The 18,091-nt window shown below is 47.7% G+C and overlaps 1 protein-coding gene across 34 annotated transcripts in view; it reads left to right on the top strand.

The window, feature by feature from the left end:
* CELF1 (CUGBP Elav-like family member 1) overlaps positions 1–11,221 on the top strand; it is a 74,409-nt gene extending 63,188 nt beyond the window's left edge. For 16 of the 34 annotated variants that reach the window (XM_049617026.1, XM_049616861.1, XM_049616889.1 and 13 more), the window contains 5 exons: positions 347–422; positions 1,955–2,083; positions 2,419–2,529; positions 3,188–3,373; positions 6,014–6,508. In XM_049617026.1, the coding sequence (XP_049472983.1) occupies positions 347–422; positions 1,955–2,083; positions 2,419–2,529; positions 3,188–3,373; positions 6,014–6,363 (852 nt within the window). In that variant the 3' untranslated portion in view covers positions 6,364–6,508. Of the gene's footprint in view, positions 1–346; positions 423–1,954; positions 2,084–2,418; positions 2,530–3,187; positions 3,374–6,013; positions 6,512–6,548; positions 8,494–10,092 lie in introns of those variants that run through there. The other 18 variants (XM_049616949.1, XM_049616924.1, XM_049616928.1 and 15 more) reach the window with 8 other exon arrangements.
* The last annotated feature ends 6,870 nt before the right edge of the window (positions 11,222–18,091 follow it).

The following is an 18,091-nucleotide window of genomic DNA, read 5'->3' on the forward strand; positions in this document are numbered from 1 at the left end:
TGGCAGTCCTCCATCTGCAGACTCTCATTGCAGTGGATTGCATAGCTGAGCTTGGTTCTCTGCTCGACTTCTGTCCTCTGCTGTGCTGCGTTCTGTTGCCCAGGGACTTGAGCTTGGTCAGCACTCAGTGACTGTAAATATCTTCTGGGCCAGGGCTTTAGCTGTGTCGTATTGTCCTGTGCTGTCATAAGCCTCATGTTTCTGTTGTGTTGGCTTGGGTTCTTGTCTTCAACTCTCTTCTCTCTGGGGGCCTCTGCACTCTCGCTTTGCTGTGCTGTAGAGTTATCCCAGATGCAGAACCAGCCCTCACTCTCACTCTTGTTCTGTTTTTTGGTGTAATGTCTAGCTTTATTTGCAGCTCCTTCAGCAGACTGCCTCCTCTGGGAACCTCAACACCCTGAGCAGCCTCCACCCAATGGGAGGTAAGTGTTATGCTGCTGTGGAGGAGCAGCAGCCAGCAGGCCACCAGACCCAGCAAACAACAGTCTGAGAGTTTTGCACCGTTTGTACAGAAAACAAATGTTTTCCCACTCATAACATAAACCCAACGCAAGATGCGCATCCCAGAACTCAACCACCTTGTCTCTAGAAGGTGGCTCTGTTAGTTGCTGATGCAAGATTGCTTTGGGGTTGTCTGATACTCCCACCCCTTTAAGTCTCTATTGAGGAGGAAGATGGAAAAAGAGGTGTTAGCATGTGTGGGCTATCTGAGGCCGTTCTGATAAGGAGAAGATTGCAGGAACTCTTTATTTCCACAATAATGTGACTTTTCCAGTGGATAAGAAGAAATCCGTGCAAATGACTTACCCAGAAACTGCTGAAATCTGGGCAGTTAATTTACCTCTGTGTCTTATACATGTTAACTTCTTAGGTGAATTACCTTGGGGCTCCACAGACAACAGTAGGGCCATCAGACAAGTTAGTGGAGGTAGGGAGTGGAGCAGTCCCAGAGCCTCTGCCCCTAACCCTTCTGCAGTGGGTGAAGGCCCAGCAAGTGTATTTGAGAAAGGGGTAGTCTTAGATGAACTGCATTTTAGTGTGTGAGAAATTTTGATAGTGGTTCACTTTGTCTTAGGGACTTGGAGTTTGGTACGTTTTTCGAAAGTTGCTAAGTTTTTGGAAATCTGTGTTGTAGTTTCGTTTTTTATTCTTCCTAACTCTCCCCGCAAACCACTTCCCATCTGCTTTTCCATGGTCCAATAAATGGTTTGCAACACACTGTCGGTGCAGTTCAGATTTCTTGTTCCTTTTAACTGTTGCTTGGATTCTACTTGGAGGCCCCCCCCCCCCCCCCCCCCCCCCCCCCTTCCCTCCCTTTTTTTTTTTTTTTTTTTTTTTTTTTCCTTTTTTTTGTTTTTTTTTTTTTTTTTTTGGGCCCCCCCCCCCCCCCCCGCATTGTTTTTCTCTCTCTTCTTTCTGATGAGTAATCTGCTATTAAAGTGGTGGTTTTCCCTTAGTCTTTCTCCTATTGCTGTTCTCACATGTATTCCCCTCCTGTCATTCCTCCTTTGGCCACCTGAATCCTGCTGCATTTTCTGCCTGTCCACCTCCGCTGGAAAGAGCAAATCCCCCATAAAGTGGGAGCGAGGGGCTCAGATGCAGTCCTGCTCTGTGACATAGGTTTTGTCATTTGTTGTTCTCTTGGACACCTGGTGTGATGGTAGACCACAGACCTAACCCTCTCCTGGTTTCCTAATTGCCGGTCCCTGTTGTGAATGTTCACTTGGGGTGTCATGCTGTTGGATTAGATATCTCTTCTCTGAGGAAATGATGTCAAGTTTCTTAATGAATTGAGTGATACCTGAATCTTTTTTGGAGCCTTGTAGTATTACTTGTAAGGTTTATCTAGAAGAGGTCCTTTTGGGACCAGCCTTCGCCAGTGTGTGCGGTCATTGCTGGAGTGGTTACGAGGAACCTTTATCTGCTGGCTGATCTCTTGCTTTGGATGTTGCAGGGTTAAATGCAATGCAGTTACAGAATTTGGCTGCCCTAGCTGCTGCAGCTAGTGCAGCTCAGAACACACCAAGTGGTACCAATGCTCTCACTACATCCAGCAGCCCCCTCAGCGTACTCACCAGTTCAGGTAAGCGTGTCACTGGAACCCAGTGTGCCTTACGCAGAATCCCAAGAGAGGGGTCTGTCATTCTGGAGAGTGGTTAACATCCCTTTCCAAAGGGGTCAAGATTATGAACAGTTAATTTTCAAATGTCATCTTGTGACTTAAGAGAAATCTCACAGTTTTGAGTTTGTTGTAACTGTCATTTGACTCTGTGTCCCGCAGTGACAGTTACCAGAATCAGTAACTGAAAACCTCTTTATGAAGAGAATCCTTGAGTAGTATTACTCTTGTGCTTTGGTTCCTGTTGACATGAGGAGCACGTGTCGGCTCAAGTTTAACACTTGGGTTTCTGGTCACAGGGTCCTCACCGAGCTCCAGCAGCAGCAGCTCTGTCAACCCCATCGCCTCCCTTGGAGCTCTGCAGACATTAGCTGGAGCAACGGCAGGCCTCAACGTCAGCTCTTTGGCAGGTGAGAGACAGCCCCTGGATGCCATCAGGCCATTCTTTGTTCAGGTAGCACATTTTAGGGTCCCCAGGGGAATGAACAAGGTGGCCCGGTGAAGTTAGGAATAATCATGGGATTTCAAGTCAGACCTGAGTTAAATCCCACCTCTGCTCCTTATACCCCCTTTCTAAGGTCATTTTCTCATCTGTGAAGTGGGAATAGAATACTTTGAGGGCTGCGAAGTAAATGAAAACATAGGTAAAGTGCTGAGCTCGTGGCTTAGTACAGTGTCAGGCACATAGAATTCGCTGCTATTTTGATGATAGGGTTTACCCACATCTTGTCGTAAACCACACACACTCCTTTTAGTCTCCAAATATGGGATGCTTATTTTGCCGCACTCCAGCTTTGTGAGAAAGTAGCAGAAAGCCAGAGAGAAAATGGAGCAGGTCACGTGTAAGTGTTGTCATGTCTTACACAGGTAGGAAGAATGTAATGGGGAGAGCCACACCTGCGTGTGGCGTTTTTTAATGTTCCCATTGGCAGTAAGGCCGGTGAGTGTCCTGAGACCTGACCAGTCAGGGAGAAGCTGAGAGAGAGATAAAAGGGAAGACCTTGGAGTTGTGTTTGGCGTCAGTCAAGTCTTCCCAATATGTTAATCCTGCTCTTCCCCACAACCAAGGGATGGCTGCTTTAAATGGTGGCCTGGGCAGCAGCGGCCTTTCCAACGGCACCGGGAGCACCATGGAGGCCCTGACGCAGGCCTACTCGGGAATCCAGCAATATGCTGCCGCGGCACTCCCTACTCTGTACAACCAGAACCTGTTGACACAGCAGAGTATCGGTGCTGCTGGAAGCCAGAAGGAAGGTGAGTGCGGAAGGACGACAAGGGGGTCGCTCTCCCCGCAGGCGGAGCTGAAGGCAGGGCAAAGGCCAGGAGGATCGTTTAGGTGGTCAGATCAGTGCTTTTCTTTGGCAGTGTCAAGGGTAGACTGAGAAGTTCTGTAAAGTGTACTCTGCTTTGGGACTGTTCTCTGGATGTGGCTCACATGAGAACCTGTGTTTGCCCTCCTGTAATCTGGCTGCAGGTTTTAGATGAAGAAGCATACTGACCTTACCGTGTGACAGTATTTTGACAATCTGTCTTTGTTAGGAAGTCATCTTTGTGGATTATAAATTTCTCAGAGGATATCTTCTGTCAAGGTGTCCCTTTTAAGCTCTCTTACTTGGCATTTTCCTCCTTTTCTGATCTGTGCTTTTCCTAATTAACGAGGCACTGAAGGTGATGGGACAGAAAATTATGGCCCGTGGGTTGATGGATTGGGAAGTGTGTGCTGTGACATAAATGGGATTAAATTCAGGAGAGACTTTTCTAGGCAGAAAGAAGCGTGAAGGTGGTTTGTATCAATAGAAAGTCCTGCTGACACCTCTGTGCTCATACTTGACTGGATTTCTGCAGCCCAAAGCTGGCAAGGTTTAAGCACTGATGTGGGGAAAAGACACATAGCCTCTCTCGCCATGGCAGCAAGGACTCCTGGTACGGTGCATCCTCACCTGCTCTGAATCAAGATGCTTCTGTACCTAGGATATGGTAGTGGGGGAACTGGAAGAACTGTGGAGATGGACAGTATAAAGCAGGAAAAGCATGAGGTGTTCCATATGGTGCTCTGAAGACTGATGAATGGGAAAGAGGGATGGGGAGCACCAGAGGCACAGCATTTTGTGTAGAATGGTCAGAGAAGGTCTCTCACTTGCTGTTTAATCAGAGACCTGAGGAAGTAAGGAAGCTAGCAGTGCATACGTCTAGAGGAAGAAGGGTAATGCGGGCAGAGGAACACCTCTGTGTCATCAGTGCAAAGGCCCTGATGCAGTAGTGTTCTGTAATGTGTTTGGTGACAGCAGGGAGGCTGGGTGGCTGGAGAATGGCTGGACTGCAGTTATAATAAGTTGCCTTTGGGGGCACCTGGGTGGCGCAGTCGGTTAAGCGTCCGACTTCAGCCAGGTCACGATCTCACTGTCCGTGAGTTCGAGCCCCGCGTCGGGCTCTGGGCTGATGGCTCGGAGCCTGGAGCCTGTTTCCAATTCTGTGTCTCCCTCTCTCTCTGTCCCTCCCCCGTTCATGCTCTGTCTCTCTCTGTCCCAAAAATAAAATAAACGTTGAAAAAAAAAAAATTAAAAAAAAAAAAATAAGTTGCCTTTGGTTAGAAAGTCATTGAGTGTAAATGGTTGGAAGAAGAAAGCACATTCTGGTTTTGAGCTCAGAGTTAATCATGGATACCTTTTTTCTTTTTTCTTTTTAAATGTTAATTTTTTTTTAAATTATTTTTTATGTTTTTGAGAGAGAAAGAGACAGAACATGAGCAGAGGGGTGGCACAGAGAGAGAAATTAGAAATACAGAATCTGAAGCAGGCTTCAGACTCTGAGCTGTCAGCACAGAGCCCGACGCAGGCTCAAACCCACAAGCCGTGAGATCATGACCTGAGCCGAAGTTGGACACCTAAGAGGGAGAGAGAGTGTGCACACGTAGTGTGCACACGTGGGAAAAGGGCGGACAAAGAGGGGGACAGAGAATCCGAAGTGGACTCTGTGCTGACAGCTGAGAGCCTGATGCGGGGCTCCAACTCATGAACCGTGAGATCGTGACCGGAATGGAAGTCAGATGCCTAACTGACTGAGCTACCCAGGTGCTCCAATCATAGGCACTTTTTAAAATGTAATTTCTTTTTATTGAGGTATACTATACATGTGGTAAAATTCACCCTTTGGGGAGCATACAGCTCTGTGAGCTTTGATGAATGCATACAGTCATGTAACCACCTTTACAGATGGAGAATGTTTCCGTTGCTCCCCCCACCCCCGCAGTTCCCTCATGTCCCTTAGTCATTCCCGGCCCCCACCTCCTGCCTCACAACTGCCAATCTCTCTTTGCTGTCCCGATACTTTCTAGCACGGTTTGGAAACCTGTTATGTTTATAATCTCTCTCTACTTCTTTTTGTGTGTTTCTGTACAAGCCTTTAGTCTCCAGTTTTATTGCACCACACGCAAGTCTGCCTAGTTTATTGTCTCAGCACTTGCTCCTCCCACAAGGTCAAATCCTGACACCCCTTAGTGGGAAGGAGTCTGTTTCAGTGATTGCCCTTTAGTTCCTGTTTCATATTTGGAGAATCTGTAGTTCTCCAAATGAATTTGTGTGTTGGGACACAGACTGTTTTAATGCAGGTAGAAATGAGAAGCAGTGGGGGGTAAGTTTGACACTGATACTGAAGGCCTTTTTTTTTTTTTTTTTCCTTCTAAATGTGTATTTTTGAGAAAGAGGGAATGCGAGTAAGAGTGGGAGAGGGGCAGAGAAAGGGAGAGAGAGATTCCCAGGCAGGCTCTGTGCTGATAGCGGATCCCATGACCCTGGGATCATGACCTGAGCAAAAACCAAGAGTCGGACCCTCAGCCAACTGAGCCACCCAGGGGCCCCAACACTGATGCCTTTTCGATCACTGGGTATTTTGAAGGTCCAGAGGGAGCCAACCTGTTCATCTACCACCTGCCCCAGGAGTTTGGAGATCAGGACCTGCTGCAGATGTTTATGCCCTTTGGGAATGTCGTGTCTGCCAAGGTTTTCATAGACAAGCAGACAAACCTGAGCAAGTGTTTTGGTATGTTGGCTTCTCTTTTGGTGTCGGGAGGGTTAAGTGCCTTTACCACTGAGAACAAAAAGGGTCTGAAAGCAGGAAGAGCAGGGTTTGAATTGGGTTACCATTTAACTCAACCTTGGGCAGATCAATTTTTTTATTGCTGTTTATGGATGATGGATTTCTACCCATACTGTTGCTCCGGAAGTAAAAATAATGTATGGAAATAGTTGGTCAGAAAACTTAAAAGTGCCATGTAGAAGTCAAGTGGTACTGTCGGGAATCTAATTTGTTTCATGTGATACAATTTCCAGAATTCTTGTCCCTGCTGAGAAATTTGGGATTTGAGACTATGCTCATAAGATATCTCTTGGCTCATCATGTCCCTCACCCAGGTTTCTGCTTGGATACACAGGTTTTGTAAGTTACGACAATCCTGTTTCGGCTCAAGCTGCCATCCAGTCCATGAACGGCTTTCAGATTGGAATGAAGCGGCTTAAAGTGCAGCTCAAACGTTCGAAGAATGACAGCAAGCCCTACTGAGCGTGCTCCCCTCTGAGACTGGAGTGAGAGGGTCTTCTGGTAAGTGGGGGAGGAGCACCCTTAATGATTCGAAGCCCTAAGGCTGTGTGTTGACAGCCCTGGACCCTGATCCCTGCCACTCTCGCAGGCACAGCTTGCCCCGAAGACTCGGCTACTGCCTTCTGTGGGAGTTTCGCTTCGTACAGAGGACGAGTTTGTGCTTTGGTTTCCAGTGTTTTACTTTGGAGTTTAGGTGCCATATCCTGAGTTTTTTTCTTTATTTAAAGTTTGCTGTGTTTGTAACCAGTGTGTGTTGAGAAGGACCAACATCAAACCGCCCTGGGGGGAGGAGGGGGAATGGAGAAGCATTAAAAAAGATCAGACCTTTCCCCACACTACCCCAAGAGAGGACTGAGTGAAACCAAAAATTGACCCCAGAATCTCCCTGAGTGCGAGAGTGGGTGAAATGAGAACTGGTGCCCAAGAGCCTTGGGGGCGGGGGGCGGGGAGGGCAGAGGCGAGGCTGGCTTTGGAGGTGAGGACAGTGACCCACACCCAATGGCCCCAGGAGCCGGAGGCTGAAGTGCCTCCATAGCTATCTTCTGGGGAGTTACTGAGTTCTTGCCACCTGTTTTTCAGATTCTTGTGCAGAATTTCTGCTGCTCTTTCCCAAGAAGGGGAAGACAGTTCTGTGGAAATAAAGCATTTGTTAAATTAGCTTGACATAGGCAACATGCAGGGAGACATCACCCATTACCGGCTTTTCCAGCCACCCATTGGTGTTGGATTGGCTCCGGCTGGCTGATGGCTGTTAAGGAGAAGCAGCCAGTCAAAAAGATCGTTTTTAGTTTATTTCAACACCACATTGTTAGACCACGGCCCATTTCTAATAGGTCCCTTTAAACAAGGTCTCTAGGCAAGACACTGTCTGGTTTCCTTCCTTGTAGTTGACCACAGCAGAGTGTCACTTCCATCCCAAGCCACAGTTTTCTCATGAGGGTAGATCTAAGAAGAGCTTACAGTATCTAGCTTGAAGGGGGCACCTCTCCTGAGCAGAGTGATCAAAAGCCATTGAATTGGCGGGGGTAGGGGGGGGAGCCTTCTTCTTGGTGTACCTGAATCAGAAGGCACCTTTAAGCCAGAGTGCTGCATTTGTCAGCGGCCAGCACTTATCCGTAAAAGGATGAGAAATCTTTGCTTGCCTCTGTGGTTGAGGGATCCCAGATGTGGTATTCCCGCCCTCCCTCCGCCGCCCCCCCCAAGACAGGCCCCTCTTCTAACCACTCCAGCCCCTTCTGCTCTTGGGGACAGAGGAGACAACAGGACGTTTACAGCCTCCATATGGATTTAGTGTTCATTTACCTCAGTATTACCATGTTCATTTTTGTCCTCATGCTTACAGTTAGCTCCCTGCTGCCTCCCACAGGCATCACTGCGGCTCTTGCCTGTGACCCACACAGCCTTTGGGCCCTTCCTCTGCTCCAAGAAATGCTGTGGGGCTGGAGAGCCAGAAAGGACGCGCTGTTGGGAATGTGCACCTGGGCAGAGGTAGCCCTGTTGGGATATGACTCTTAGCCAAGGCCAGGGACAGGGTCCCTGGGATCTTAAGCCTCACAAACATCGGTCCTGACCCCTAACAGCAGAGATGAGATTAAAGGGGTTGCCTTGGTATTAAGTCAGATGGGGACTCTCTCCTTGTCATGCTGTCCCTTTGGGTCACAGACAGGGATTGACCGTCTTGCTGTTGTACAGATAGTTTGGTGGTGTTGGATTATCCCATTGAAGCAGGGACAGCTGTTCCCTTCTCATAGTGATAACTTGGGTCTGTTGTCCTCTAAGAAACGTGAAACATACTTCTTAAGCTGAACCACGTAAACTTGAATTCCGTGCACTGGGAGAAATGTGTCCTGTGTTTCAAGGATAAAACTGTTCCAAAGGCTTCCAGGGTCATGATGGGATTTTTTAAATAAATGCAAAAAATAAAAATAAAAAAGAAAAAAGAAAAAAAGAAAAAAATGCTAGGTTGGGGAGGCGCTGTTCTGAATCCCAACCGGCTGGAACCAAGAATGTCGTTTCTATTTTTATAGAAGTTTTATACAGCTCCGGGGTGGAGAATATTTATTACCTAAATTATATCTCTGGAAAAGGCCAGGATTTTGTAGAATCCAGAATGTGATTGTTGTACACACAGGGTGCTGTGTATGATTGAAACTACTGACTCTCTGTGGCCCGTTTGCAGCCCAGCTAATAATCTGCCAGAGGGGAAGGAGTTAATGCTGTGAATTGGCGGAGGAGAGAGCTGTGCTCCCCAGGGTGCTGCCGGTGCTGTGATAGCTGACCTTCTGTTCTGTCTTCCTCCTTGGCCATTATGGGGTTTTCCAAAGCCCAGAACTCCACTCCCTCCCTACTTTCTCTCCCATCCCCCTCCTCCCCCATCTCACAATTATTTGTCCATGGATTTGTCCTGGGCTCCGGGACCTTCTGAAATGCCTTTTTGAATAATATGAAAGGCAAAGGTGCAGTCAGCCCACCTTTGATAGCAGACCCAGAGGTTTCATACCTGCTTGTGAGTTCTCTTTTCTAAAAGGAGCATGTGCCACAGCAGGGCCCTGGGCTGCCACACGGCCAGCTGGTGAGACCAGGCACTTCTCTCTGTTCTCTTCTCTCCTGCCCAGCGAGTGAGCACAGTAGCACTGCCCTTGAGCACAGTTCTCTCCCCAGGCCAAAGATGGTTTGTGAAGAAGCTGCTCCCCTATAAGTCTCACGGTGTGGAAGGGTTCAGCTCGGAGAGTGGAGACTAGCAGTCGAGTCTTAAGCAATCCTTTTCTGTTGTGTGGGGGTTTCACTTACATAAATGTGTTTTCTGCTATAGTTTTGTTTCTTACTTGGGTTTTATCATGAAATTGATTTGCCTTGAATGCAGCCAGACACTGTCTCCTGGGTCCCACATGAGTGGCCAGGGCCTGTGTGGAAACTAAAAGCTTGGATTTCTGGAAACGAAAGGCCATCCCTGTAGAATTGAGGAGAAATCCCGGCCCTCTCCCCTAGAGAGTTCCCCCACCCCAGCCATGGTCTTCTGTTTTCTCCTGGGTTTGAGGAGTGGGGAGGCTGCACCTCTGCTCCACCAGAGAGACCTTACCTTCTTCCTGGGACGAGTTGGGGCGCCTCGGGAAATCCAAGCCTTAGGTTCCCTTCTGTCTCTGGCAGTTGGATGTTTTCTTGGTGTCCTCCATGTCCTTTTTGACTTTTCCCTGTGTCCATTGTTAGCATGTGCAAAAGTTCCCTGTCATTACCCAGCCCCCGCCCCGCCCGCCCGCCCGCCTCCTCATTTCAGGGCTGTACACAGTGAGTGTTCCTTTTCTCTCTCTCTCTGTTTGGATGTATTGCTCTGTGTAACTCAGTGGGTCTCCCTCTTTCTGGTTTGTTTTTTTTTCTAGATTCCTGCCGTTTGTTCATCGTTGTGCCTAAAGCATGTCGATGTGGCGTCAAGTACATCGTCCAAATCCCTGTCTCTTCAGCTTCTCTGATGCTTGAACTCTCACCTTTGACCTTGTGTTGACCTTTGATGCTGACGTGTATTTTTATTATGTTTGTTTCTTTCTTTGTTATTTCTTTTTTTCTTTTCCTTTTTTTTTTCTTTTGTGCTGCCAAATTGGTTTTGCTAGAACGACTGCTGAAGGGGAAATATTTAAACTTGCATTTGAATATAAAAAAATCTATTTTTCTAGAACTTCATAAGATAACCACTTGATTTTGTGATTCCAATTCTTTGTAACTGTCTTCAGAGCAGCCCTACTAGCACATACCGCGTGGTGTTTGTATTTCTGTGAACACACAGCCAGTCCGTTTCTAGGCTTTGTTTCTCTGTGTGCTTAGTTTTAAAGACAACTTTGAAGTAAACAATGAAATAAAAGATGTCACTAAAACCTTTGAGGCTCCTGAGCACATTTTGCTGATATAGTTTGTGGGGCTTGAGGAGACCGCATGTGTTCTTTTTGTTTTTCTGAGTTCTCAACTGCAGAAAACACCTGAACCCCTTTCCTTTTTGACCGCAGGCTGCAATTTGGGCCCCAGCCAGCCCTTTTTCTTTTTCTTTTTCTTTTGTGGTTCTTCCCTGTAGTGACCCTGCAGGGAGCCTTCAAATCCCTCTGGCCCCTTCCCCTCAGCCCCGCTGTGCCCGCCTCCATGCTTGTTCCTACAGTCTCCACAGCAAAATGTGATGCTTTGATTTTTTTTTTGTTTTTGTATTGTTTTTGTGTTTTTTTGTTTTGAATTTTTTCCTTTCCTACTAAGATTATGCCCAGAAAAAACAAGTTTTGCATGTTTCCTGCTGTTTCTTCACACCTTCGTATATATCACCTTCACCTCTCTGTTTTCTATAGTTTGTGCAAAAACTGACCGATTTAAAAGGGTTTCAAAGAAGCTGTTTTAAATTGTTGTGGGGTTGATTATTTTTTTCAAGATTGTATTGTTTTATTTTGAAGTGGCAACTTTCTCCTCTATTGCCCTTAGAGCGTTTGCCTGTGCACTTAGACTGTCACCTCATGTGGCCTCCAGGCCTCAGCATTGGTGGGGGGGGGGGGGGGGGGGGGGGGGGAAAGGGGGGGCTCTGCTCAGGGGGGGGGGGGAAGGGGGCCTGGACAGGCACGAGGAGCAGAGATAGAACCCAGAAGGTGGCCGCGGGTGGGCAAGAGGTTCAGCGCATTAGGGGTAGTGAGTGTCCCTCAGCCCCGAAGAAGGAGGGTGCTCTTAACCACTCGGAGGAGGTCATCCATGCACTAAGCGGCAATATACCTGCCAGCGCTTTTCCTAGGTGACAAGCACAATACTACAGTCTTCACACTGTTTACAGCCCTGGGCACCAACTACCCCACACTGGCTCTTCACCACAGCTCTGCTCTTGCTTAGCTTAGTGGGGTGGGGGTGAGGGCAGGGATTTGTTTTTGTTTTTGTTTTTGTTTTTGTTTTTGTTTTAATTGGGTGAAGAGCCAAATAGCTACTGTCCCTGGGTGCCAGGCAAGCCAGTTCCTTGGTTCCCTGAGGGGAACTTGCTCTCCTCTCTTGTGGCACCATCCAGCCTCAGGGTCTTAGGGACTTGAGTAAGAATGTGAATGGCGGAGGGAGAGGCCAGAGGAGACTAGAGGTCACGGGATGGATCTGTGGAGGTAAGAGGTTGCAGAGGGAGGAGTTTGTGATAGATTCCACCCAGACCTAAGCTGCTGGCGGGTGGGAGAGCTGGGAAGTAGGATTGTCCAGGGAATGGTGAAGAGGGGTAGCCGAGGGACGGGGGGGAGGGGGGTGGGGAAGGTAGAAGCACTGTTAGCGTCATCCATGCAGGGGTTGATGAAGGAAGGGGTCCTGGCAGAGTTTCTTCCGTGGGACCCGGCGGGTTGCCTAGTATTATGCTTGAGGCCACTCTTACTAGGAGGAGAGGGCGGCCAAATGGAGGCCCAGTGTATGGTAGGCTGCTTAATTTCCTGGAAGGGGTGATTGGATGGAAAGAGGCCAGGAACCCCAGCCTGAGCGAGACTGCCGTGCACCCCACAGTCTGACTGCACAGAGCCGCCTCTGTTGGCAGAAGGCGCCGAGGCTCCCCTTCCTGTGTATTCAGAATCCGTGTTTGCCAATACATTTTGCTTTCAATTCCAAGAGGAGCTCTGGGAAAACCTGTGGATAAAACCAAATGCCAAACGTTGGGCGTTGTTTCCTTTTCCTTTTCTCTCTCTGATTGTTTTAATTGTTCTGTGGTGGTTTTAATGGATTTGAGACCCTGGAGCGGCAGCTGCCTTTCTGATTTCCAGCTGCTTTTTGTGAATAATTTAAAAAGAAAAAAAAAAAAAGAAACTTTACATTTTGGAGACAAACCTGTGTGAGTTTTTTATTGGTACAAACGTTGTATTTAACACTAGGGGTTTTGTACAGTTTTTTGCCTTTTCTACTAGAAAACAATGTAAAGTGATTTCACAATGTGAAGAGAAAAAAAATTGCCACTATGACCAAACGCACAGTCTGTTCTGCAGCAACAACGGGATTCAATCAACTCAAAGTCGTGATTCAGCCGTAGAAATGCTTTTCCTTTACCTTGTTTGAGCTTTCCTTTCTTTCCTGTTTTGATTTGCAAAAGAAAATGTCTTTTCTGTGTGAACTTGTGTTGTACTATGTAGAAAATTATGGATTTTACTTTAATGGTTTAAAAAAAAAAAAAAGGGCAAGAAGAGCCTTTGTCGCTTTTCTGACCTGATCACAGAGTTTGTGTAGTGGATTAAAAAAGAAAAAAAAATTGTTACAAGTTTGGAGCAAGGGAGTATGTGTTTAAAAGGAATCTCCTTCCTTTTTTTGTGTGTTTTTCCTTTTGTCCCAACGGGGAACCTAAATCTGTTTTAATTGCACAGACACACGGACAAAAAGTCATTTTGTATCTGCCAAGTGTGGTACCTTCCTTTGTTTATTTGCTATTAAACTGTTTGAGAAGAATTGACGTTGTCTTCAGAGTTATTATTGATTGTTGGGGTGGTCAGTGGGGTCCTTGGGGCTGGTGGGGATGGGGACGTTCCTGAAGAATGGGTGGGTACCCCGATAAGGTTTTGTTTTGATGTGCCTGTTTCATGGAACTGAACTCACCAAAGGCTCCTGAAAGAACATGACTTCTCCCCAGAAAACTACCTTCTCCATTATTCTGTATTCTTCCGCAACATTCCTGCTGATACAGGAGCATCTTCATGGATGTGAGGGCGATCTGGCTGCGACATCTGTCACCCCGTTGATCGCCAGGGTTGATGCGGCTGATCTGGCTGGCTAGGCGGGTGTCCCCTTCCTCCCTCACCGTTCCATGTGCGTCCCTCCCGAAGCTGCGCACTCTGTTGAAGAGGACGGCCTTCCCCGATAGAGGAGGACCGTTCTTCGGTCAAGGGTATGCGGGTAGCTGTGCTCCCCTGCTAGAGCCTCCAAACAAGCTCTCGGGAACATCTTCAAACTTTTGTGTAAATCTTCATTTTTGTGCTGCTTCCATTTCTAGTAGCGGCTGCCACGCTGCAGAATTGGCTAGACCAATGAGTGCAGATCCCCTCTCTGGGCTGTGGAGTTCCTGCGCACCAGGGAGGCAGCCAACCAGCACCGAGTCCCAGAACAGGAGACCCGTACTGTCTGGGCCTTTAATGCTCCACCACAAAGTGATTCAGCTCCTGTCCCCTTCATTCTGACCTCGGAACAAGGTCACAGAAGGGCATCTCTAGGATTCCTTGAGTTTGCTACTAATTCTAGATCACTCTCTGAGACTCTACAGCTGGGCCTCCTGAGACATCCAAGGGCTGCAGGCTCAGCATTGGACTGGGAGGCTAGAGGCCTGCAGCCAGCACAGGGGCTGTGGGTGGGCCAGGCCCCGACCTCATCAGAGTCTCTGTTTGTGAGGTGTATCTGGAGGAGCATTTCTCAGTGGGAGTTAACACTGACTGAGTACTAGCCCATGAGATGTTTGATGAAGTAAGAGTTTGGAACGCAAATAAATTTGGGAATAGTGCTTTCTCCTCGTTTGTGTTCATTAAAAATAAGTTTAAAAGCGAAAACTTTGTATTACTCTGCCGTAATTATCCTAGCTTAACTTCATTGACTGTTTACCACAATCCAAGTGCCATGGGAAACTCTTGATACATGTTATATGTTCCAATCTTTATAACATCCCTGGGAGGGAGCTACTGTTCCCATTCTCGTTTTGTAGGTGAGTCAACTGGGGTTCAAAGACATTGGTTCGGGCCTCCTGAGTGTCTTGACTTCAGCTCAGGTCACAATCTCACAGTTTGCGAGTTCGAGCCCCACATCAGGCTCTCTGCTGTCAGTGTGGAGCCTGCGTAGGATCCTTTGTCTCCCTCTCTCTCTCTCTGCCTCTTCCCCACTTGTGTGCACATGTCTGCTCTTTCTCTCAAAAATGAACATTAAAAAAGCTTCAGTAAAAAGATACTGTGTTGTCTCCCAGAAGGTGGTGTGCACTGAGAACCAAGCCAGGTCTGCCCACCTCCCGAACCCTTTCTCTAAACCACTGCTGAGGAGAAATAACTCCAGAAGAGCAAATAAATGTGCCTTAGTTAAGCTGTGCCTTCTCCTCACACATGCTTGCACGCTGCCCCCTAGACTCCAGTGGAGGGCACCTGGGGGGCCTACAACTCTTGTGGTTCCCTCAGGTGGTGAACCGTTGCAACCTGGCCCCCACCCACCCCCACCCTTAGAGCAGCTATCTTGGTGTAGAAGGGATTTGCTAATAACTCACTGCTCCCAGACAGATGGTCCGCACGCTTGACAAGGCACCACTTCCTTGGAGGACTGGGGCACTTTCTGCACCAGTCCTGCCACAACTGTTCTCTACCTAATGTTTTGTTTCATTGTGATGAAATATACATATATAACACCAGATGTTCTTAAACCACTCATAAGTAGATAATCCAGTGGCATTCAGTACATTTACAGTCCTGTACAACCATCACCACCTGGTGTAAGTTTGATATTTTAATTCTGTTTTTAATGTACATTGTGTGTTTATTATTATTTTTTTTAATTTTTTTTAACGTTTATTTATTTTTGAGACAGAGCATGAACGGGGGAGGGTCAGAGAGAGGGGGACACAGAATCCGAAACAGGCTCCAGGCTCTGAGCGGTCAGCACAGAGCCCGACGCAGGGCTCGAACTCACGGACCGCAAGATCATGACCTGAGCCGAAGTCGGCCGCTTAACCGACTGAGCCACCCAGGCGCCCCTACATTGTGTGTTTAAATACACATTAAACTACATAACCAGTATGCCCGTAAGGTGTCTTCTCACAGAGGGCGTTTCACACATTGGAAAATGGGGCCAAGATAGAGAGGGGCTTCCTTTGAGGACTCCCTTCCCAACTTGTTTCCTCTGTAATGAGAGGGTGATTGAACCTGAAGTTCTCTCCCATCTAGCTCAAATTTTTCTGTCACTCAAGATCAAGGTGGCAGATCTTGTCTTTTCAAATCTTTGCCTTAGGACTCTTGTTCTCCTGAGATAGAACCTGATATAAAAATAGAACGTGAAGTACAACTTAACATCTTTCAATTTAACATTGTCCTTAGGATATTGTTTCTCTTGAAAATGTACAAAACAGAATATGCCAAAGGTAGTTTTGTTTACCTTTTTTTTAAAATGTTTATTCCTTTTTGAAAAAGAGTGCGTGTGAGCACACATGTGAGTGGGGGAGGGGCAGAGGGCGACAAACCAGGACAGAGGATCTGAAGCCGGCTCTGTGTTGAAGGCAGAAAGCCCACTGTGGGGCTGGAACCCACTGACCTGAGCCTAAGTTGGACGCATAACAGCCACCCAGGTGCCCCTCAACGTTTTTTTAATGTTTATTTTAGAGTGAGAGTGTGAGCGGGGGAGGGGCAGAGAGAGAGGGAGACGGAGGATCCAAAGTGAGCTCTGCCCTGACAGCAGAGAGCTTGATGCGGGGCCCAAACTCACAAACGCTGAGATCACGATCTGAGCTGAAGTTGGACGCTTAACCGACTGAGCTACCCAGGTGCCCCCAAAAGTACTCTTTTTAACCTTTAAAAGAATATTCAGGCTTGAGATGCCTGGGTGGCTCAGTCAGTTAAGTGTCCAATTCTTGGTTACAGCTCAGGTCATGACGCACGGTTCATGGGATCGAACTCTGTGTTGGGCTCCACGCTGACAGTACAGAGCCTGCTTGAGATTCTCTGTCCCTCTCTCTCTGCGCCTCCACCCCCCCCCCGCCCCTTTCTCGATAAACTTTAAATAAATAGATAATATTGAGGCTTGTGCACCTCTGTAATCATATAGCTGTATCTTAATTAAAACTGTATTCCTTTTTAAAACCCACACGCAGACACCTTTTATTTTTTAATAGGATCCTCGGACCTAGGTGTTGCCACACTCCTGGTTCCCAGCTCCCCACAGAGGCAGCCTCTGCACCAGCTTTCTCAGCCAGCACACTGCCCTAAGGCTCCCAGGTCCTTCACCTAGTGTGCTCACCTGAGCGTCTCAGTCCCTGATGAAGAAAGGCATTAGGAAGGAAATGAGACCAGGTTTGTGACTTTACCTCTGGGAATGTCATACTAATGTCTGATGGCATTGCCCTTCCAGGAGGGATCAGAGAGGGTTTTTTCTTGCACCTTCTGCCTCTCTGAAGCATTTTCCTTCTCTCTCAGAAGTCCTTTCCAACCCCCACCATCTGGTGTTTAATTTCTTCTGCATACGTTGACTTTCTCTTCCCCGGTAAAGGCTTCAGCTCTAGGGATGGCTCTTGCTTTTTAAATCAAAGAGTCTTGGGAGGGGAAATGGAACACAGTTCAACTGAGAAGAGCCATCCTGATGCTCCTGCAGTTGAGGCTCCAGGACTTGAGCCGTGCCTGCATCCCCACCGACCCCCCCTCCACCCCCAAGTCGGGGGGGGGGGCGGTCCCACTGACCTGAGGCCTCCTGAGGTTTTGGTATTTTAAAATTTTTTTTTTTTTCAACGTTTATTGATTTTTGGGACAGAGAGAGACAGAGCATGAACGGGGGAGGGACAGAGAGAGAGGGAGACACAGAATCGGAAACAGGCTCCAGGCTCTGAGCCATCAGCCCAGAGCCTGACGCGGGGCTCGAACTCACGGACCGTGAGATCGTGACCTGGCTGAAGTCGGACGCTTAACCGACTGCGCCACCCAGGCGCCCCTGGTTTTGGTATTTTTAAATAGCTTGATGGAGATAGAAATCTCATAGTCTACAATCCACCCACTTAGCGCGGACAGGTCTTTGGATTTCAGTGTTGTGCAACCATCACCACAGGCTAATTTTAGAACATGTTCATCCACCCCAAAAAGAAACCCCATACTCATTAGCAGTCACTCCCCTTCTCACCTCCTCCTTGTCCCCAGTCCCTGACAACCACTAATCTTTCTGCGCTATAGATTTGCTTATTCTAGATGTGTCCTATAAACGCAGTCATAGAATATGTGCCTTCTGTGTCTGGCTTTCGCTTGGGCTACCTCCCGAGGCCTGTTCTTTCCTCCCCCTGCTTGAAAGCAACTCAGCATTAGGAGCCACCTGCTCCTGCCACTCCTGGTCTTTCTGAGCTCTCCACACAGTCCAGCCACGTGTCTGTAGCCCCTGTCGCTTCCATCTCTCCTGGCTCCTCTTGTTACCTGCTGTACATCTGCCTCCCCCTGAATCTGGCTGTCTTCTGGGCCTGTCTACACTGTCCAGTTCGATTACTCACTAGCCACGGTAGCTGTTTAAAATAAATTTCATTCCTCACTTTCACCCTGAAGCTACATGTGACCAGTGACCCCTGCATTGGACAGTGGAGGGACCTAGAACATCTCCATCACGGCAGTTAGTTACAGTGGTCAGGACTGTTCTAGATGTTACTTTGCATTTCTTTATATATATATATATATATATATATATATATATATAGAGAGAGAG

This window comes from Panthera uncia, chromosome D1 (genome assembly GCF_023721935.1).
Source record: "Panthera uncia isolate 11264 chromosome D1, Puncia_PCG_1.0, whole genome shotgun sequence".
NCBI classification, from domain to species: domain Eukaryota; kingdom Metazoa; phylum Chordata; class Mammalia; order Carnivora; family Felidae; genus Panthera; species Panthera uncia.